Below are 23,301 nucleotides of genomic sequence, written 5' to 3' on the forward strand. Positions count from 1 at the left end.
GATCAGTTGAGGTCAGGAGTTCAAGACCAGCCTGGCCAACAAGGTGAAATAAACCCTGTCTCTACTAAAAATATAAAAATTAGCCAGGCGTGGTGGCACATGCCTATAATCCCAGCTACTTGGGAATCGCTTGAACCAGGAGGCAGAGGTTGCAATGGGCCAAGATCGCGCCACTGCACTCCAGTCTGGGCTACAGAGTGAGACTCGGTCTCAAAATAATAATAATAAAAAAAAAATGTAATGAGAACCCTTGCTTGCTTCAAATTTTATATTTCTGCCAGCATCTGAAAATAAAAGAGGTGAATACAGTTATCTCTAAGGTCAAATTGTGAAGTAATGTGAAATGTACTAAAACCAACCAGGGCTCCAGCAGACAGTGTTATAGGCTAGCACAGCATAAGCGGAAAGGACATGGACTTTTTGAATCCTGCAGACTGGCACTAGAATTTCTGCTTACTAGCTGTGTGGTTCTGGTAGCCACTGTGAGAATTAACTCACACTGAAAAGCACAACCATTATACACTGAAAATAATGCTAACCTATTGTGAGAATGAAAGGCTAACATTTACATTATTTTTTACATAAAAAAGCTATTATAGTTTTAATATTCTATCAACAAATAACTACCTTGCCAAAATTCCAACAACTAACCACTGCAATCAGAAGAAAGTCTAAACTCTACATGGAACATCCACAAGGTCCCACAGGATCTGGCTTCTGCCTACCTCTCTAACCTCATCTCCTGTCTTTCTTGCTAAGTTGTAGTCAGGCATTCCCTCTGCTTATTATTCCCTGTTTATTATGCAGCTCTGCATGGCCAGTTCAACACTCACATCCGGGTTCAAAGCCTCAGAAAGCGCCATGACCATCCAAAATCCTTAACCTATACTAATCTGCATTCTCTACCCCAATACATTATTTCATATCCTTTTTCGTGTTCTGAAATTGTTCACTGTCAACTTCTTTCCCATTGGTCTCTGTAAACTCCCTGAAGGACAGGACTTTGTCTTTTTAACCCTGAAGCTCCAGGACCTAGCCCCAGGGCCAGGCTAGGGTGAGGCAAGGAAGCACAGGCCTCAGGTGCATTTACGGGGATGAAAAAAATTTCAGTCATCAAGAGTGACATTATTTTAATGTAACATTTTTTAAATGGAAAAGACAAAAAACCCATAATGAACTAATGATCAAATTTTAGGTAGACAGGATCCACCCAGCACTTGTATGACTCATCCTAATCCTGGCCGCGCCACACAGGACTCGTCACTAACGGTACTGAACACTGACTACAGCCAAGAACTCACTCCGAGGCTGCAGAAAGGCACCAGAGGAAAACAGCAAACGAGGATTCGCCTTTTTGGAGTTCACATCCCGTTGCTTCACTGGGCTGTAGCCATAAAGCTGAGTTCAGGGAATGCACTGTCCTACTTAAGTGCATATTCAAATTGTGAAAAGTTGAGCATCACTAATACTCCGGTACACTTTCCTACTGATGTCCATGCCAGCCATCACTAAAAGCTCCCTTGGCCAGGGGGGTCAGGGGGGACTTCTATTTATTCTTTTTTTGGGAGCAGGACTACTGTCTCCTACGCTTGGTCCTTGAAGGAAAGGAACAAAAACCCAGGAAAGCGTAAACCAAGTGTCTGAAGGGTGGTTGAAAATACAAATAAATGCGCTCGCAAGGAAGAAGTGCCTCGGTCCCACCCTCGGCCCCGCCGGAAGGCCCTGGGAGATGCAGCCGCAGATCTCCCACAGCTGATGTCAGCCTGCCGCAGGGAGAGCCGCACAGCCCCTCTACGCGGCCAGCCCTCACCCAGCCCCGGGGAAAAAAAAATCGCGGGGAACCCCGGTGCGCAAGCGCCGACCCGCCAACTCTGCAGCCACAACCCGCCAAGGCGCCTGCGCAGAGACGTGGGTCAAGGGGAGGGGCGAGTTAGGAGGGAGAGCTGAGCGCGCGCGTAAATCCTAGAGAGGCGGGCTAAGCTGGGCTTGGGGGAGGGTCCGTCTTCCGGAAAGTCTGGATTCCCTGACGAGCCGAGTTGCCCCTCACCGAACTGCCGTTCGAGAGATGATCGAAGAAAGTCGGCTACCATTTGTACCCATCGAAGATCTCCAGATGGAAGCCGGCGCTGAATTTGGGCTGAGATTAGGACTTGCAGGAGGCCGGTCCGGAAGACGGCGGAGGGAATCTTGGCGGGCGCACGCATGCGTGGTAGGCCCTCCACACGTGTGTCCGGGCCGCGGCCTCCCCGCGCTCGGAGATCCCGCCTCCGGCCGTAGCATCTTTCCGGACGTGGGTAGCCGGTAAGCTGGAAGGGGGCTGGGCTTCGCGGCTCGGCCCCGCCTCGGCAGCGTCCAATTGGGCGCGGAAGAGGGCGCCCCCACCCACCGCCCTCCTATTGGTGCGTGCATGCGAGCGACGCGCCTCATTGGACCGCGCGGATTTAGGCACCAAATTCAAAGATTTTAAAAGTACCAGCTGGCGCCTTTTAAGAGATACAGGTCTGTGAAGCAGGCAGGTTGCTCAGCTTCTCTCGGAGCGGTTCCTTTACCTGAGGCGGACTCCACGTCGGCTGGCATGAGCCGGCGCCCCTGCAGCTGCGCCCCACGGCCACCCCGCTGCTCCTGCAGCGCCAGCCCCAGCGCCGTGACAGCCGCCGGGCGCCCTCGACCCTCGGATAGTGAGTGAGGGGAGCGGGCACGAGGGGGGCGCGCACGCCAGAGGGGTGCATGGGGAGGGCCGCAGCCTGAGGCCCTGACCCGACATCCCCCGGAGCCTGGGCGCGCGGCCACGCCACACGCCCGGCCTCCGGCGGCGGCAGCGGTTCCTGGGTCCAGGAGGAGGGCGGCTGGGGATCTTGGGGAAGCCAGATGTGCAGGGGCCGGATGGCGGGCCGCGGGGTCCCGTCACCCACGCTGACCCTGGACTCCAACCCCCGGAGGTGCGGGTCGTGGCATCCCAGGGCGCCCTTTTTCCTTCTCGGAAGACCCACCAACCCCACCCTGCTTGAATAGGCGCCAAATGCCCCTCCCCTCCCCCACCCCGGGGCCCCCGGCGGTGACAGGGCTGCGAGAAGGCAGCCCCCAGGGCCTGACCAGGTGCCTCACCTTCGTCCCTCTGCGACCCTTTTCTACATCTGCCCCGCACCCTCACAGCCAAAGGCAGTTTCCCCGATTTTTCGCGGTCCCAGCCTCACTGGCGGGCGCGGGAGATCGCGCTCGCGGTTATCTCCCGCCTCCTCCGCGTGTCCTGCGCCCTGTGGGGCAACCTCACCGATCTCTCAGGAGTTCTAGGGTCTCCCTCCCCACTCCCGCCAAACGGAGTAACCCCCCCACCTCATTGGACCAGACTCAACTGGGACATCCAAACAAAAACGTTACTTTTCCCCATTTTTTTCTCCCTTTGCCCATTAACCCAGTCTCAGGGCCTGGAGTGGAAAGGGAAGAGTTTTTAAAAAGCAGTTTTTACTACAAACCTTGCATTTGTCCATAGTGTTAAGATGATTTTGTGAGAATCGAAGAATTGGTGACTTTTTCCCCATAACTCATGAAGAACTAGATAGTCCTTTATTTCAAAGCTTGTAGAGAATGGAAGGCACTCAAATGCTTATTTTTACCCTCTTTGTTGCTACCTCTAAATAAAATCCATATGCCCTTATTTTTACCTGAGAAATAACCCAAAATGAAAAAAATTAGCAATTCGGCATTGTACTATTTTGTAATGACTTTCATTAAAAAAGAACTCTGGAAGTCTCAGGAGAAAAAAAATGCTTAATTTCAATTTTAATAGAAAGTATATTTCTAGAAGATCCTGGATCATCAATCTACCATCGAAATTTTGAAGCTTGATGGCTTTATGAGGGTTTTTTTTTTCTTTTTTGATAACTCCATTTGTCTTTACTACCTTGCTCCTCAGAAAGAATTTACTGCCTGTTGGAATTTTTTCCCCAGTTTACAGGTTTGAGGAGATGAAATTAAAAATACATATATGTTACCTCCAAATAGTTTTGAAAGTAGGCTTTTCTAAAATTTTCTCATAAAGATTACTTTATGGTCACAAGCATTGGGCCTCTTAAACTCTTAAGGAATGGCCATGCCTAACGTTGACCACATGGTAGTTATCTGTAGGTATTAGAGACTGGAACTTAATTATTTTAGTTAACAGATGAGTTACAAAGATTTTTAAGGACTGCAGCCTTATTTATGACATTTAATATGGAGGATCAGGTCTATATTGGAAAATTAAATGTAAAGTCAAACATTGTAAAATTTTCTTTTCTCTGTATAACTGGGCTGGGAGTCGGTAAATGAGAAGTTTAAACAATGCCATGTATGAGTCTTATTACTATCTGCACTTGGGGGAAAAGTAGGAATAGGACATTCCAAGTTCACAAAGCTAGTCAAAAGGTTAAGCCAGGATTTTCATTCAAACTTGGATCTGATTCTTAACTCTATACATTCTTATGGAAAAGTATGTGTTATTCTGAAATATATAATTCTTTGTGAAATGTGCTTTACTACTTCTAAATGTTAATGATTGGCAATGTAAGGAATATGAAGGGATTTGGCTTATGTGATTAAAAATAGATTATATTGACTAGACCCTTGTGACAGGGACTTTACCTTGCATTTAGTCCCGTTTTATTGTCTTACTCTCATTTTATGGATGAGGAAACTGAGGTTTTTAAGCATTAATTTCATCAGTTTTCCATAACTCAGTAAATAGCACTATATCACCTTAGATACTCAAGCCTTAAACCCCAGGGTGTTTTTTTACTCTCCTTTTCTTCATATCCACATCTAGTAGATTAGCAGCAAGTTGACTTTACCCTCCTAAATAACAGACCTTCAATCTATGCAGTTACTTTCATTTCCGCTACAATCCTTCTACTCTGAGTTTCCCACACTCTGTACTTCTGTGATAAACATTTCTAACTATGTTCTCTCTGCTTCTACTTTTACCTTCCTGCAATTCATTCTCCACAACTGCCAATGATCTTCTAAAAATGTAAACCAAACTTCTCTCCTCCACATAGGACCCAGCCTACCCCACAAATCTGCAGATCATTGTACCTCTTCAACTATAATTTTCAATAACCTCCCCCAACTCAGCGTTACAGATATTTGTCTTTATTGAGCACTTACATTTTTCCTTGTTTCCTATGTTTCCCACCATCTGGAACTCTTCCACTAGATTTCCATAAGGTGTTCAGATTTCAGAATGTCAGCTTTGCTAAAAGATCATCCCTAATTAATATCTTTCTCTCCCCCTACCCTGTCACTGAGTGGATGTTGGATAAATAAGTGAAATGGTTCAACTGAACCCTTAGCCTTCAACTGTTTAATTCAAGAGGTTATGAAGCCATATAATATTTTCTGTCTTTCTGGATAATAAGTCAATTATATGAATACTTCATATATTTCCCAAATTTGGCCTGGTCATTGGAAAACACTTAGCTAGTTAAAAGGAATGGATTTAACCTTTTGCAAACAGTTGCTTCAGCTTCCTTTTTTATAAAACATCATGCTATGCTAATCTGTTTCTTCTGCAGTATTGTTATGGAAATGAAAAGTACATTAATTTCACGTTTTAAAATTAAATCAACAGCCAACATCCAGATTTCACTTTCATTTAATACCTTTCTCCAAAAAAAAAAAAAAAAAAAAAGGAAACCAGAGTTCCTTGGAGAAATGACTGATTCTAGGGCTGGAACAGGGAAATTAGAAGATGCGCTTAGAGCGTCTTGTAGTCCCAGAAAGTAAGGGATGTTCAAAACACAAAATGATTTAAGTATGTGAAATGGACACCAATGTCAACTGAAAGAGCTCACAATAGCAAAAGCTGGAACAATTTGAGCAATACATTAAGTAGTATTGGATTATAACCCAAAGTCTATGAGTTTATACTCACATAAATGATTGGTAGTATGAATAAATAGGAGATTAATGGACAAATCTGCTGTACAGAAGAATTTCAAATGATTTATAAATTTACTCCTTTAAGTGTGAGGTGTGCATAGTGACTTCCAAAAAGTTTCAAATGGAAAAAGAACAAAAAGGAGTAACTTTACATTTGGAGCAAGCTCAGAAATACTACCTCAGCCAAGTCATCAAGGTTAACATCAGTTCAAATCATAGCACCTTACCTCTGTGGTCTAAAAACCCACAGCCCCAGACTAAGACTGAGAAAAACTTGACAAATCCTAATTGTGGAATAGGCTACAAAATAACCAGTATTTCTCAGAATTGTCAAGGCAATTATCAACAAGGAAATTGTCATAGTCAAGAGGAGCCTGAGGAGATGTGATGACTAAATGTAATGTATCCTGGATAAGACCCTGGAACAGTAAAAAGACTTTAGGTAGGAACCACAGCAGTCCACATAAAATAGGGATTTTAGTTAATAATGCAGCAATATTGGTTAATTTGTTGTGACATGCATTCATGTTAGTAATATAAGTTGAGCAATGGGGGTACAGGAATTCTGCACTATTCTTGCAACTTTTCTGTAAATTCAGAATAAGTTTACTAAAATTCTTTTAAAATACCAAACCTTTTCTTTCTTTTTCTTTTTTAAGACAGGGTTTCCCTCTGTCTTCCAGGCTGGAATGCAGTGGTATGATCACAACTCCCTGCAGCCTCAACCTCCCAGGCTCAAAACAATTCTCCCGCCTCAACCTCCCTAGTAGTTGGGACCGCAGGTGCATGCCACCATGCCCAGCTAGTTTCTTTTTTTAATTTTTATAGAGATGGAGTCTCTTTATGTTGCCTAGACTGGTCTGAACACCTGAGCTCAAGCAATCTCCCAATCCCAGCCTCCCAAAGTGTTGGGATTATAGGCATGAGTCACTGCACCTGACCTAAATACTAAATCTAATTATTCATGTGAAAATATATGTTGTTGCAAGAGGAATGTGGTAGTCATTTTAACTCCTTAAGTGCTAATTTCGTGAGGAAGGGTACAGATTCTAATGTTGGTATTAGCTAACAAAAAAAAATGGGAAACACATTTTTATATCATATGTCTTCATTGTGTCAGGCACTGCTATTTGCTTGGATTTTGTCATAAGCAGTAACAGTCATGTCTGGCCTTTAAGGAACTTAAAAGTACTTTTAAAAATTTCAATTTGGTAGTGCTTTAAAGTAGGGTTTGATGAGGTCTGAAAAGTTCCCTCAAAAAAAAAAAAGAAGAAGCTCTCCATGAGTAATGGATTAGAAGCTAAATAGGCAAAGGAAGTGGAAAAGATATTCTAAGCAGGGAAAGGCATAAGGTACAAAGCCCCTGGGATGGAAAGGTCATTGTTACTAAGGTCTGAAAAGGGCCAGCTCACATGAGAAAAAAATGTACACATTTTTTTCTTTAGTGCCTTAAGTGCACTTGCACCATAAATTCTGGCTTTTCTGTCATTTTTATAAACAGTATAAATGTTATTCATTAGATCTGTTTTTCCAGAGCACCTCATTATAATGAGGAAGAGAAATCTGCCTCATTTAATTAACTACCTGTATTGGGCAAACTAAGCTACACTTCAGTGTGCTCAATTGTAAAAATAACAGTTCCCCATCCTACCTCAAAAGGTTTGTAAGCATTGGAAATTGCAAACTTCTAAACAAGTTTAAAGTATTTGCATCATTATTAGCTCTAATTTTAAAGAACTGTCCATATTCAAAGAACAGTGTTGAATGAAAGAGGTTCTATAGGACAACCTCCCAGTAACTGTTCTGAAGACAGCAGAAAGAGAATGACTTTGAATTCCTGAAGTATTTTCAGGCCTTTTTGGTTTAGGCAGCTAAACAAAGCAGAGCGTGCCTTCATAAGTGGCTTCTGCTTTTTTATCCTCTCATGTAAATTGTGGTCATGTATAAATCAAACCTAATTCTTTAGTTGATTTGAGGCAAAAATAGAAGCAATCTCTTGGCATTTTTTACTTTTCCTCTGAATGAAAGTAAACCACTCAGAATCATTTGTTCTAGATTTAGGGTTAATTAGGGAGCTAGAATTTGTATATTCTTTATTTTTTATGCAGCTCAACTCTTAATTTTATGTTTAGTGGGATCCTGGAGCACATACTATGTATCTTTCACTGTATTAACATTGGGAATTTACAAGCAGTTTCTCTCTACAAGTTACTTTCTATGAAAGTATCCATTTGTACTTTGAGTTGAAAAGTTTTGCTCTACGTAAAAAATAGTTAAATTTAATGTGAACACATTACCAATATTTAGTGCAGACTAAGCATACTGATGCTATATACATTTACTTACAGTATAAATTGTTAGCTATATATGATTGGCTTGTGTGGGGATGGTAGATGGGGCACATTTTAACCTGGCATTTAATATTCAGGCTCATGTCTGCATTGTTTCCCTACTCTTATTCTCTGCCTTCAACAATGCTAAACAGTTTCTGAACTCATCTACCATATTCCTTCCCAGCATTGTGCCATTGCTCAAATTGTGAATGCCCTTACCAGGCCACTGTTGCCTGATAATCCTAATCACTTTTTAGAGTTGTGGTTCTCAACTGAAGAATAGAGGAAATTTTGCAGCTGGCCTTTTCCCCTCCCCAATATTTGGCGATAACTGGTAACTGGAGACATTGCATATTGGGAGTGGGGGCTGCCCTTGGTGTCTAATGGGTAAAGGCTGCTTAACATCCTAAAATGCACAGGACAACCCCTGAGAACAAACAGGCATTCACTGCAAAATGTAGCACAGGGATGGTGAAACCTTTCTTTAAAGCTATCTTAAGACGCTGCCTGCTCCATTGTGTCTTAACTGATTTCTTAGGTCCTGAGGGTTGGAGCAGGGTGGTAATAAAACCCTGAACAAGTCTTTCCTTTTTTTCTATTTATCATTAATAGCAAGTTTATCTTAAGTTATTTAAAGCAATTGAACAGTAATTTACACCTGCTGCCCTACCACTCATATTTTTAAATCTGGTTAATTGATTAGAGTGTCATTCTTTTCTTATTTACCAACTCTTACTTTTGATTGATAGCAGAACTATTCATTCTTACGGTGGAATGTCTTTGTTCAGTGATTAAAAGACAGCAGTTTCCAGCACATATTAGAGAAGATACAGGGAGATGTCCCTGTACTTAAGTTTACTATCCAGTAAGGTAGACAAACGCTTTAAGTATATTAGAAGGTCACCAAGAGCACCCATCAGAATAAAACTTGGAGATAAGAGCTGTGGGAATTCAGGTAGACTTTAATTTATAGTTGTTTAAATGTGTTATTAGTTCTTTTCTCCACGCTACCTATAGATTTCTTGATTAGTTATTTTAAGGCTTGCAATCATTGCTAATGGTGAAATAATATACAAAATTTTTATTATTTTTATCAAGATTATTCCCACCCTTATATACATTGTCCTCCTGTACTAATCTTAACCATTTTTGCTGTCAGTGGCTTGGGTTGTGCTTAAGTCAAAGAGAACCATAATGTCATTTAAGTCCAAGGAATAAACACTGAATCTAAAAGTATTTGTGGTTACTTTAAGGATAACTTTGACCATAGAGCCTACTCTTTTGATACATCACATTTTCTCATTTGTTCCATAAACACAGATGTTTATTTTATAGCCCCTTTTTCCACTATTTTTTACTCAATCAGTTATAGATAACAGTCAGATGTTACAGCCATCCAAAAGCAGTCTGTTCTGAAATGCCTTCTCAAGAATAATATAATTTGTATATACTTACAAGATTTAAGTAATATTTTCACATATTGTTGTCATATCAATAATTAAACTTGAATAACATCACAGCTGTATAAGCAAGTACATGTAGACAATACCTAACGCTGAGAGATTGCAAAGTAATCTTTGTATATCCCAATTTAAGAAGTAGGGATGTGTGGAAATTTTGCCATTAAGATGTAAATGTTATGTTCTTTTTATAGGTTGTAAAGAAGAAGAAAGTTCTACCCTTTCTGTCAAAATGAAGTGTGATTTTAATTGTAACCATGTTCATTCTGGACTTAAACTGGTAAAACCTGATGACATTGGAAGACTAGTTTCCTACACCCCTGCATATTTGGAAGGTTCCTGTAAAGACTGCATTAAAGACTATGAAAGGCTGTCATGTATTGGGTCACCGATTGTGAGCCCTAGGATTGTAGAACTTGAAACTGAAAGCAAGCCCTTGCATAACAAGGAAAATCAACATGTGCAACAAACACTTAATAGTACAAATGAAATTGAAGCACTAGAGACCAGTAGACTTTATGAAGACAGTGGCTATTCCTCATTTTCTCAACAAAGTGGCCTCAGTGAACATGAAGAAGGTAGCCTCCTGGAGGAAAATTTCAGTGACAGTCCCCAATCCTGCCTGCTACAAATACAAAGCCCAGACCAATATCCCAACAAAAACTTGCTGCCAGTTCTTCATTTTGAAAAAGTGGTTTGTTCAACATTAAAAAAGAATGCAAAACGAAATCCTAAAGTAGATCGGGAGATGTTGAAGGAAATTATAGCCAGAGGAAATTTTAGACTGCAGAATATAATTGGCAGAAAAATGGGACTAGAATGTGTAGATATTCTCAGCGAACTCTTTCGAAGGGGACTCAGACATCTCTTAGCAACTATTTTAGCACAACTCAGTGATATGGACTTAATCAAGTAAGTACTGTTTTGAATATACATGTTAACATAATCCACTGAACATTGCTATTAGTGGCTCAGTACCACCAGCTCATGCAAAGACTGTTGTACAGGTTGAGTGTCCCTCATCTGAAATGCTTGGGACCAGAAGGATTTCAGATGTTTTTCGAATTTTGGAATATTTTTATTATACCCTACAGGTTAAACAGTTGAATATCCCTAATCCGAAATCCAAAAGTGCTCCAATGTGCATTTCCTTTGAGCATCATGTCAGCATTCAGAAGTTTTCAGATTTTTGGATTAGAAATGCTCAACCTGTTGTAGGTAGCCTTACAATGTTGTTTAATTGCAGTAATGACTTTTGCTGGTGTTTTGCTACCTGTGTGCCACTAAGATGAAAGAAAACTTTAGAATTATGCATTTAACCTAGTCATTTCAAATTTTATATTCATACTATTTCAAAACTGTTTCTATTGGATTAAGATCTTTGTTCCTTTTGGTTTTGACATTTCTAATATGTAAGTTACATCTTTGGGGCTTAACTATAAAACAGCCTAGTTCCAGTCTGCATGTCTAATAGGCATTATGACTTGTCACACCAGAAAGTATGAAGTAATTTTTGTTCTTTCTAAGCCATTTTTTGGTGGTAGGGCTCTCCTAGGTTTGATAGTCATGAAAATATGAAGATCCACAAATAGGGATTTGTGATTTTTTATTATTATTATTATGTATTTATTTATTTTGAGACAGGGTTTCACTCCCGTCACCCAGGCTGGAGTGCAATGGTGCAATCTTGGCGTACTGCAACCTCCGCCTCCCAGGCTCTGTTTATGACGATTTCTTAGAAACCTTGTGCTAACCACCATTTCTTTCTCAATATACCAAGGAAAATCAATTAGTCAGATAACTTTGAGAATTAAGGTGATTATGCAAACTAGAATTAGATAGGACTCAACTGGGGTTGGGGTTTGTTTTTTTGTTTTTTTGTTTTTTTTTTGGCTTTTTGAAAAATTATCTGGAGATAACTCTTTGCAAGTATGAGTTTACACTGGTCTTTATGAAACAAGAGCTAAAGCAAAACAGATATAAACAGCTTCTTGGGTTTTTTTTTGTTTTTTGAGACGGAGTCTCGCCCTGTCACCAGGCTGGAGTGCAGTGGCGTGATCTTGGCTCACTGCAACCTCTGCCTTCCGGGCTCAAGCGATTCTCCTGCCTCAGCCTTCTGAGTAGCTGGCACCACAGGCACGTGCCACCATGACCAGCTAATTTTTGTATTTTTAGTAGACACGGGGTTTCACTGTGTAGGACAGGATGGTCTCTCAATCTCTTGACCTTGTGATCTGCCCGCTTTGGCCTTCCAAGGTGCTGGGATTACAGGCATGAGCCTAAACAGCTTGAGGGACAATCAAATCAGTATCACAGATTCTACTTTTTCTGTTAACATAGTGAGTTGGTTTCTACAAAGTTCTAACAAAGTTGGTTTCTAATAGCAGTCTGCCTAGAGTACTTTGAAATTTGTCTATTACTTTTACCAGATAGCTAACATGGTATCATATATATATAAATATACACATAAACACACACACACAATGGTAGCTACTATTTGATGTTTGCAGATATTGTGAAAAAATACTGTACAAAGCAGTGGTTCTTAAGCCTCAATGCACTTAGAATTACTTGATGAGGAGGGAGCTTTTTAAAAATACAGAGCCCTGAGCTCCATTTTAGACCAGTTAAAACCGCCAGGCAATTGTAATGTGGTCAGGTTTGAGAAGCACTACTAATAATGTAAATACCTTTTGCACTGCTAATGTTTTTCTACTGTATTCATCTTAGCTCTTTGTGATGCTTTAATTATTTCATTTATGGTAATTTACTTTTCCAGTGTGTCTAAAGTAAGCATAACTTGGAAGAAGATCCTAGAAGATGATAAGGGGGCATTCCAGTTGTACAGTAAAGCAATACAAAGAGTTACCGTAAGTGTTTGCAGATGATATTTTTCGTTAAAAATGCACTGCTAGTGCTCTTCTAGAAATAGAGGGAAAAAAAAACAGGTAATCTGGAAATCCTTCTTTACATTCATAAAGTATTTCAGCCTTATACTAGAACTTAGAAACCACATTCAAAAATAAAGAAATCTCAACTCAATCATTTATTTCTCGGATTCTTCCTAGAAATAGAATGTCTAAAGTAACAAAGGGAAAATTACTCAGTTCTCAGATAGAGTTGACCATTAGTCAATCTTAGTTGCCAGTTGTTTGTATGTGTATTTTATAACTTTTGGAAAATTTAGAAAAGCTGTTTTACTTTTTAGGTGTTAAGTACCATATAGACTCTGCATTTAAAGTGATTTCTCACAGTTTTGGTTCAGTTTCTGTCAATAAGTTAGGCTTGATATGTGTGAGTATTTAGGTATTGCTTTTTTTTAAGTACGTGCAGGTAAATTGCATGTAGGGATAAGTCTCTTGACATAATCTTGTCATTTCTTTTTTTTTTTTTTTATTTGAGACGGAGTCTCGCTCTGTCGCCCAGGCTGGAGTGCAGTGGCCGGATCTCAGCTGAGTGGAAGCTCCACCTCCCGGGTTTATGCCATTCTCCTGCCTCAGCCTCCTGAGTAGCTGGGACTACAGGTGCCTGCCACCACGCCCGGCTAATTTTTTTTATGTGTTTAGTAGAGACGGGGTTTCACCGTGTTAGCCAGGATAGTCTCGATCTCCTGACCTCGTGATCCGCCCATCTCGGCCTCCCAAAGTGCTGGGATTACAGGCTTGAGCCACCGCACCCGGCCATCATTTCTTTTATATACAAACATAAAAATGTCTCATTGTTGAGGATACAGGAAATAATTGCTAAGTTCTATTAAAACTTTTTTTTTTAATTAGGAAAACAACAATAAATTTTCACCACATGCATCAACCAGAGAATATGTTATGTTCAGAACCCCACTGGCTTCTGTTCAGAAATCAGCAGCCCAGACTTCTCTCAAAAAAGATGCTCAAACCAAGGTATCCAATCAAGGTGATCAGAAAGGTTCTACTTATAGTCGACACAATGAATTCTCTGAGGTAATTTTTTGTCTAATGATAAATCTTAAAACATAAGGGATTTAGAGTAAGAAATGTAAAAGAACTTTCAAGGTCAAAATGTAACTTGGCTCTAGATAATAACTAGGTTAATCTCTGACATTAAGAAACCTGATATTGGTGATCATCTAAATTTAATTGTAGTATAATTAGAACTATTAGAGATTTCATTAGTGTCCTCTTCATTTCACTCACAATAATGTGGAAAACAAACATGAAATTAGGAAAGTACACAGAAATGTATTTCTATGAATATTAGGTACTGCTTGGCATTGTTTATGAAAGTTCAGTGATTTTGGGTTCTAATTTAGAAACACTGAGGAAATAATGAAAAACCTAGATTTCTTATAAAAGTACTCAATACTACATTTTGCAGTTTCCGCCTTTAAGAACTGAGGAAGAGAGTTAAGTGGAAAAAGGCAAGCTTTCTGAACTTGAAGGGCCTTCTATTATACCCTCAGATCAGTGAGTGATGTGTGCTAAAAGTTCTACTCACATGTAGATAACTTTGCAAGCTTAATTTAGATAACTTACCAAAATTATAGAATATTTTCTGATTCACATTGATCAGTAAATGTAAATCCTACATAACAAAACTAGTCTTAAATTTTATGCCATAATGAGTAATGCAACATACAAATTTATTCAGAAAGTATTTATTGAGCATCTGCTATCAGGTACTACATAGATAAAACTTAGGGCAGTAGTTATTGTATGTGTGACAGTGATATTTCATACATGTGTTGGGGAAGGTGCAAGGGTGTCCTTGGTTTTACTAACTAAAGTACATGTAATCCTTGCTGAAATTTGTTTATAGTTTTTTTGTTTTTTTTTCTTTTTAGGTTGCCAAGACTTTGAAAAAGAACGAAAGCCTCAAAGCCTGTGTTCGCTGTAATTCACCTGCAAAATATGATTGCTATTTACAACGGGCAACCTGCAAACGAGAAGGCTGTGGATTTGATTATTGTACGAGGTGTCTCTGTAATTACCATACTACTAAAGACTGTTCAGATGGCAAGCTCCTCAAAGCCAGTTGTAAAATAGGTCCCCTGCCTGGTACAAAGAAAAGCAAAAAGAATTTACGAAGATTGTGATCTCTTATTAAATCAATTGTTACTGATCATGAATGTTAGTTAGAAAATGTTAGGTTTTAACTTAAAAAAATATTGTATTGTGATTTTCAATTTTATGTTGAAATCAGTGTAGTATCCTGAGGTTTTTTTCCCCCAGAGGGTAAAGAGGATAGACAACCTCTTAAACTATTTTTACAATTTAATGAGAAAAAGTTTAAAATTCTCAATACAAATCAAACAATTTAAATATTTTAAGAAAAAAGGAAAAGTAGATAGTTATGTGATACTGAGGGTAAAAAAAAAAAAATTGATTCAATTTTATGGTAAAAGGAAACACATGCAATTTTACCTAGACAGTCTCAAATGTAAGTCTGGTTTTCCATCTGTTAGCGTTTCAGACATTTTATACTCATCTTATTCAATTGATACCAATAGAAATATCAACTTCTGGAGTCTATTAAATGTTTTGTCACCTTTCTAAAGCTTTTTTTGTGTGTATATTTCCCAAGAAAGTATCCTTTGTAAAAACGTGCTTGTTTTCCTTATTTCTGAAATCTGTTTTAATATTTTTGTAGACATGTAAATATTTCTGTATTTTTTATATGTCAAAGAAAATGTCTTTTGTATGTACATACAAAAATAAATTTTGCTAAATAAAATTGTTGTAAGCTTAATGTATACCTTTTATAAACATTGTAATCCTGGAAACAACTGAATTAGGAAGCTGCAGTAGACTGCGTTTGTATGAAGGCATTGAATGGATTTTTGTGATGGTTTTTCTGGGGAGCTTGTGAGATTTTTAGACAGTACCCTGATCCTGGTTTTTCCCCACTTAATAGCTTAATTCAGTAGTTGTGGGTTGGGTCTTGAGATAAACATCTCAAGATGATTCAATACAGGAAGAGCATAAAAGACACTGGTAAATACTGATATGGTAATTTATCACTAAATGAGCTGAACTTGGATTAAATAGCGCCCCATACCCCCCAAAAAGCTAGAAGGATTTAAATTGTATAGAACAAGATGCCATCTTGGCTGCAGTCAAACACATGTGCTAGTAACAAGAGCCCAGAACAAGGATGTCTTTATTCCTTAATTCCAAAGTTATGTTTCAGTTTCAGTTGTGAATATGGGGAAATCCTAAGAGGTTGAATTCAGACTAGACCCTTCAAAGATTGAAGGGTGGGCCTCAGATGCTATCAATTAGGCCCCAAAGAAGTTTAAGGGCTTTGCGTTTGATCTCAACAAAAACCTAAGGTAGAGGGTCCCTCCTGTCAACTCCCAGGCAATCACTGATCTTTGTCACTGTAGGTATTTCAAGGATTTTCTATAAATGGAGTCAAAGTTTGCTTTCACTGAAGGCTATTTTGACATTCATCTGTGTGCGTGCATCAGTAGTTAATGGGCTTTTCGTTACGAGGCAGTATGCTGTTAGATATACCAGTTCATTCACCAGTTGATGGGTGTTTCGCTCTTTACTCCATTTTCTGCTATTACAAGTAAGGTGCTGTCAGTGCAATCAAATTAGAACTCAAGATTAAGAAACTCAGAACCGCACAACTACATGCAAACTGAGCAACCTGCACCAGCATGACTACTGGGTGAATAACAAAATTGAGGCAGAAATAAAGATGTTCCTCGAAACCAATGAGAACAAAGACAATGTAGCAGAATCTCTGGGACACATTTAAAGCAGTGTGTAGAGAGAAATTTATAGCACTAAATGCACACGAGAAGGCGGGAAAGATCTATAATTGACACCTAACATCACAACTAAAAGGACTAGAGGAGCAAGAGCAAACAAATTCAAAACTAGCAGAAAATAAGAACTAAGCAAAACTGAAGGAGATAGACGAAAAACCCTTCAAAAAAATCAGTGAATCCAGGAGCTGACGTTTTGAGAAGATCAACAAAATAGACCGCTAGCCAGACTAATGAAGAAAAGAGAAGAATCAAATAGATGCAATAAGAAATGATAAAGAGGATATAACCACCGACCCCACAGAAATGCAAACTACCGTCACAGAATACTATAAACGCCTCCACGCAAATAAACTAGAAAATCTATAAGAAATGGATAAATTCCTGGACATATACTCCCTCCCAAGACTAAAGCAGGAAGAAGTCAAATCCCTGAATAGACCAATAACAACTTCTGAAATTGAGGCAGTAATTGATAGCCTACCAACCAAAAAAAGTCCAGGAAGGGATGGATTCACAGCCGAAATTCTACCAGAGGTACAAAGAGGAGCTGGTACCATTCCTTCTTAAACCATTCCAAACAATAGAAAAAGAGAGAATTCTCCCTAACTCATTTTATGAGGCCAGCATCATCCTGATACCAAAACCTGGCAGGGAGATAACAAAAAAAGAGAATTTCAGGCCAATATCCCTGATGAACATCTATGTGAAAATCCTCAATAAATTACTGGCAAACTGAATGCAGCAGCACATCAAAAAGCTTATCCACCATGATCAAGTCAGCTTCATCCCTGGGATGCAAGGCTGGTTAAACATACGCAAATCAATAAACGTAATCCATCACAAACAGAGCCAGTGACAAAAACCACATGATTATCTCAATAGATACAGAAAAGGCCTTCGACTAAATTCAACAGCCCTTCATGCTAAAAACTCTCAATAAATTAGGTATTGATGGAACATATCTCAGAATAATAACAGCTATTTATGACAATCCCACAGCCAATATCATACTGAATGGGCAAAAATTGGAAGCATTCCCTTTTAAAACCGGCACTAGACAAGGATGCCCTCTCTCACCACTGCTGTTCAACATAATGTTGGAAGTTCTGGCCAGGCAATAAGGCAAGAAAATAAATACAGGATATTCAATTAGAAAAGAGAAAGTCAAATTGTCTCTGCAGATGACATGACCGTATATTTAGAAAACCCCATCGTCTCAGCCCAAAATCTCCTTAAGCTGATAAGCAACTTCAGCAAAGTCTCAGGATACAAAATCAATGTGCAAAAATCACAAGCATTCCTATATACCAATAACAGACAAACAGAGAGCCAAATCATGAGTGAACTCCCATTCACAATTATTACAAAGAGAATAAAATACCTAGGAATACAACTTACAAGGGATTGAAGGACCTTTTCAAAGAGAACTACAAACCACTGCTCAAGGAAATAAGAGAGGACACAAACAAATGGAAAAACATTCCATGCTCATGGATAGGAAGAATCAATATCGTGAAAATGGCCATGCTACCCAAAGTAATTTATAGATTCAATGCTATCCCCATCAGGCTACCATTGACTTTCTTACAGAATTGGAAAGAACTACTTTAAATTTCATATGGAACCAAAAAGACCCCACATAGCCAAAACAATCCTAAGCAAAAAGAACAAAACTGAAAGCATCACGCTAACTGACTTCAAACTATACTACAAGACTGCAGTAACCAAAACAGTGTGGTACTGGTGCCAAAACTGATATATAGACCAATGGAACAGAACAGAGGCCTCAGAAATAACACCACACATCTACAACCATCTGATCTTTGACAAACCTGACAAAAACAAGCAACGAGGAAAGAATTACCTATTTAATAAATGATGTTAGGAAAACTGGGTAGCCGTATGTAGAAAGCTGAAACTGGATCCCTTCCTTACACCTTATACAAAAATTAACTCAAGATGGATTAACAACTTAAACGTAAGACCTAAAACCATAAAAACTCTAAAAGAAAACCTAAGCAATGCCATTCAGGACATAGGCATGGGCAATTACTTCATGAACAAAACACCAAAAGCAATGGCAACAAAAGCCAAAATTGATAAATGGGATCTAAGTAAACTAAAGAGCTTCTGCACAGCAAAAGAAACTATCATCAGAGTGAAGATGCAACCTACAGAATGAGGGAAAATTTTTGCAATCTATCCATCAGACAAAGGGCTAATATCCAGAATCTACAAAGAACTTAAACAAATTTACAAGACAAAAACAACCACATGAAAAAGTGGGTGAAGGATATGAACAGACACTTCTCAAAAGAAGACTTTTATGCAGCCAACAAATGTATGAAAAAAAGCTCATCATCACTGGTCATTCAAGAAATGCAAATCAAAACTACAAGGAGATACCATCTCATACCAGTTAGAACTGAAATCATTAAAAAGTCAGGAAACAACAGATGCTGGAGAGGATGTGGAGAAATAGGAACGCTTTTACACTATTGGTGGGAGTGTAAATTAGTTTGACCATTGTGGAAGACAGTGTGGCGATTCCTCAAGGAACTAGAACCAGAAATACCATTTGACCCAACAATCCCATTACTGGGTGTATACCCAGAGGATTACAAATCATTCTACTATAAAGTCACATGCACACGTGTGTTTACTGTGGCACTATTCACAATAGCAAAGACTTGGAACCAACCCAAATGCCCATGAATGATAGACTGGATAAAGAAAATGTGGCACCTATACACCATGGAATACTATGCAGCCATAAAAAAGGATGAGTTCATGTTCTTCTCAGGGACATGGATGAAGCTGGAAACCATCATTCTCAGTAAACTAACACAAGAATGGAAAACAAAACACCACATGTTCGCACTCATAAGTGGGAGCTGAACAATGAGAACACATGGACATGAGGGGAATAGAGTGGCATCACACACCAGAGCCTGTTGGGGCTGGGGGACTGGGGGAGGGATAGCATTAGGAGAAATACTTAATGTAGATGACAGGTTGATGTGGGCAGCAAGCCACCGTGGCACGTGTATAGCTATGTAACAAACCTGCACGTTCTGCCCATGCACTCCAGAAGTTAAAGAATATATTAAAAAAAAAAAAAAAAAGTAAGATGCTGTAAACATTCATAACAAGTCTTTGTAAGTGGTTATATTTTCATGTCTCGGCTAAATAAGAGTAGAAAGGTTAAATGGTATGCTGCATGTATTTTCAGCTTTTTAAGAAAATAACAGTGTTTTCTAAAGTAGCTGTGCCATTGTATGTTCTCAGATAGTGTGTGGGAATTCCATTTATTTCAGGTTCTTGTCAAAACTCGGTATTGTCAGTCTTTTTAATTTTAGTCATTCTAATGAGTGCGTAGTAGTATCCTGTTTTAATTTCCGTTTCTCTAATAACTAATGATGTTTAGCATCTTTCATGTTATTTGCCTCTGTACATTTTGGTGATGTGTTAAAATTATTTGCTTTTGCAACCTCATGAGAGAACTTGAAAAAAAGTTATTTCCCTTTTTTAATTGTGTTATTTCATTGTCGAGATCTGAGAGTATATATTCTGGATACAGGTGCTTTATCAGCGTATGCCTTGTCGTTCATTTTCTTTTTTATTATTTATTTATTTATTTATTTATTTATTTATTTATTTATTTATTTATTTATTGAGACGGAGTCTCGCTCTGTCGCCCAGGCTGGAGTGCAGTGGCGGGATCTTGGCTTACTGCAAGCTCCGCCTCCCAGGTCCACACCATTCTCCCACCTCTGCCTCCAGAGTAGCTGGGACTACAGGCGCCCACCACTATGCCCGCCTAATGTTTTTTTTTTTTTTTTTTTTTTAGTAGAGGTGGGGTTTCGCCATGTTAGCCAGGATGGTCTCCATCTCCTGAGCTTGTGATCTGCCCGCCTCGGCCTCCCGAAGTGCTCATATTATAGGCATGAGCCACCGCGCCTGGCTGTCTTTCATTTTCTTAGCAGTATCTTTGCAAGTTTTTTTATATAAAGTTCAAATTATCGATTTTTCCTTTATGGATCACACTTTTGGTGCTGTATCTAAGAAATACAGTGGAATATGTGGATCTAAGTGGATATCTATTTGTTCAACACCATTTGTTGACAAGACCGTTCTTTCTTTACCAAACTACCTTTGCACCTTGGTCAAAAACCAGTTTTATATAAATATGAGGGACCATTTCAGGACTTTATTCTGTTTAATTAATATCTTTGCCTCCTGAACTCCAAAACCACACTGCCTGGATAACTATAGCTTTATAAGTCTTGACTTCAGGTAATGAGAGTTCTTTATTTCTTTTCTGCCAAAAAAAAAAAAAAAAAAAAAATCCCTCTTTTTCTCCAAGTTGTTTTGCCTATCCTACTTTTTTTGGCATTTCTACCTAGAATTTATAACCAGCTTACTAATTTCTGTAGAAACATGATGGATTTTGATAGGGATTACAATGAATCTATAGATCAATTTATAGAGAACTGATATCTTAGCAACCTTGAGTTTTTCAATCCATTAACATAGAGTTCTTCCACTGATTTCCATATTTCAAAATCTCTCTTAGCAAAGTTTTATCTTTTCATTGTATGTCTTGTGCACTTTACATCAGCTTTACCCCTGTTTTTTGTGCTATTGTAAATGGCATTTTAATTTCAATTTTCTTTTCTTTTTTTTTTTTTTTTTTGAGATGGAGTCTCGCACCGTGGCCCAGCCTGGAGTGCAGTGGCGCAATCTAGGCTCACTGCAGGCTCTGCCTCCCGGGTTCAGGCCATTCTCCTGCCTCAGCCTCCCGAGTAGCTGGGACTACAGGAGCCCGCCACCTCGCCCGGCTAGTTGTTTTTTATTTTTTAGTAGAGACGGGGTTTCAATGGGTTAGCCAGGATGGTCTCGATCTCCTGACTTCGAGATCCGCCCGTCTCGGCCTCCCAAAGTGCTGGGGTTAACAGGCTTGAGCCACCGCGCCCGGCCTTAATTTCAATTTTCAATGATTTATTGCTAATGTACTGAAATACAATTTATTCTCATATTGATCTTGTATTCTGCAACCTTGCAAAACTCAGTTATAATTGAAAGTCTTGTTCTCTGTAGGTGATTTTTGTCTTCTACAAATAAATACATTTTTATTTCTTCCATTTCAATCTATATGGTTTGTATTTATTTTCCTTGCCAATTTGTACTAGCTAAAACCGCCAGTAAAATAGAAATAAAAAAATGTTGATGAAGATACACTTGCCTTGTTCCAGATGTTAGGGGAAAACATTCAGAATGATGTTAGCTGTAGGTTTTTCAAATATCCACTTATCAAGATGATGTTCCATTTTATTCCTAGCTTGTCGGGAATTTTTATCAGAAATGGCTATTGGATTTTGTCAATTTTTTTCCTCCATCAATTCATACAACCATGTGGTTATTCTCTCTGGATTTGTTAACATGAATTACATTGATTGATTTTCAAATGTTAAGGCAATCTTGCATTCCTGGGGTGAATGCCACTTCATCACAATGTATTAATTACCCTTTTAAAATATTATATATTTAAATATGTATACATATATATTTGTTAATTTGTATTTATATTTATGAGGAATATTGGTCTGTAGTTTTCATACAATGCCTTTGGGGCATAGTATTTTCTTTTCAATTTTCTGGATGTTTGTGTAGAATTGGTATTGTTTCTTCCCTTACTATTGCTGGAATTCTACAAGGGAGCCGTCTGAGTCTGTCATTTTCTTTGTGAAAAGGTGTTTGAAATACAGCTTTTTAATAGATAAAGGTCTATTCAGATTATCTATTTCTTCTTGAGTGAGCTTTAGTAGTTTGTATCTTTCAATGCATTTTTAATTTAATTTATTGTATTTATTGGAATAAAGTCATCACAATATTCTAGTATCTTTAATATTTATAGAATGTGTACTAATGTCATCTCTTACATTCCAATATTGATAAATTCTGTCTCTTCTCCCCTTATACTGATCAGTCTAACTACAGGTTTATCACTTAGATAAATAACTCGTTTTTGGTCTCAGATTTTTCCCTATTTTTCCTTATAATTGATTTTTTGTTTATTTCTTCTGTTTCCTTGTACCTGAAGGACTTTAATTTGTCCCTTTTCTACATTATTTTTCTGGATTCTTAAGGTAAATGTTGAGTTCATTGATTTCAGACCCTTATTCTTTCCTAATATAAATATTTAGTCCTAAAAGTTTCCTCCAAATTCTATTCTAGCAGCATGCCACTAAATCTGATATTTTTCCTTTCCTTTTTATTCATTTATAAGTGTTTTATAATTTTCGTTTTGATTTCTTCTTTGACATGTAGGTTATGTATAAGTCTGTTATTTACTTCTGCAACATTCTGGAATTTTTCATATATCTTTTTATTAATTCCTAATTTCATGGTGGTCAGAGAAAACAGTTGTATGACTCAATTCTTACAAATTTATTGAGTATTTTTTTATGGCCTATAATATGGTCTAGGAAGGGAATATGGTGTGTTTTGCTGTTCTTTGGTATAATGACCTATAAGTATCAATTGGGTCAACTTGGTTGATAGTGCTCTCCATATCTTCTATATCCTTACTGATGTCTATCTATTTCTGCTATTATTGAGTGAGAAGTATTCAGCTCCCTAGCTATAATTGTGGATTTGTCTATTTCTTCTTGTAATTCTATCAGTTTTTGCTTTTAAGTACAGATGCTCCTCAACAATGTGGTTATGTCTGGACACACCCACTGTTTGAACTCACAGTGTGTTTATCTGTGCACAACTTCATAAGTCAAAAAGCATACTGAATGTGTATCCCTTCTGTACATTGTAAAGTTGAAAA

The 23,301-nt window shown here is 38.6% G+C and overlaps 1 protein-coding gene across 2 annotated transcripts; it reads left to right on the top strand.

Moving 5' to 3' along the window:
- The first annotated feature begins 1,955 nt into the window (after positions 1-1,955).
- Positions 1,956-15,437, top strand: FBXO5 (F-box protein 5). Of its 2 annotated transcripts, none has more exons than XM_010358188.2 (5): positions 1,956-2,301; positions 9,904-10,621; positions 12,489-12,579; positions 13,486-13,668; positions 14,529-15,437. In XM_010358188.2, exons 2-5 carry the CDS (start codon positions 9,942-9,944, stop codon positions 14,778-14,780), a joined length of 1,206 nt encoding a protein of 401 aa, XP_010356490.2. In that variant the 5' UTR covers positions 1,956-2,301; positions 9,904-9,941; the 3' UTR covers positions 14,781-15,437. The 2 variants fall into 2 exon arrangements, with proteins under 2 accessions (XP_010356490.2, XP_030784778.1); XM_030928918.1 differs by lacking the exon at positions 1,956-2,301 and adding an exon at positions 2,364-2,678.
- Positions 15,438-23,301: the final 7,864 nt, after the last annotated feature.

The sequence above is a fragment of the Rhinopithecus roxellana genome, chromosome 4, assembly GCF_007565055.1.
Source record: "Rhinopithecus roxellana isolate Shanxi Qingling chromosome 4, ASM756505v1, whole genome shotgun sequence".
Taxonomy (NCBI): domain Eukaryota; kingdom Metazoa; phylum Chordata; class Mammalia; order Primates; family Cercopithecidae; genus Rhinopithecus; species Rhinopithecus roxellana.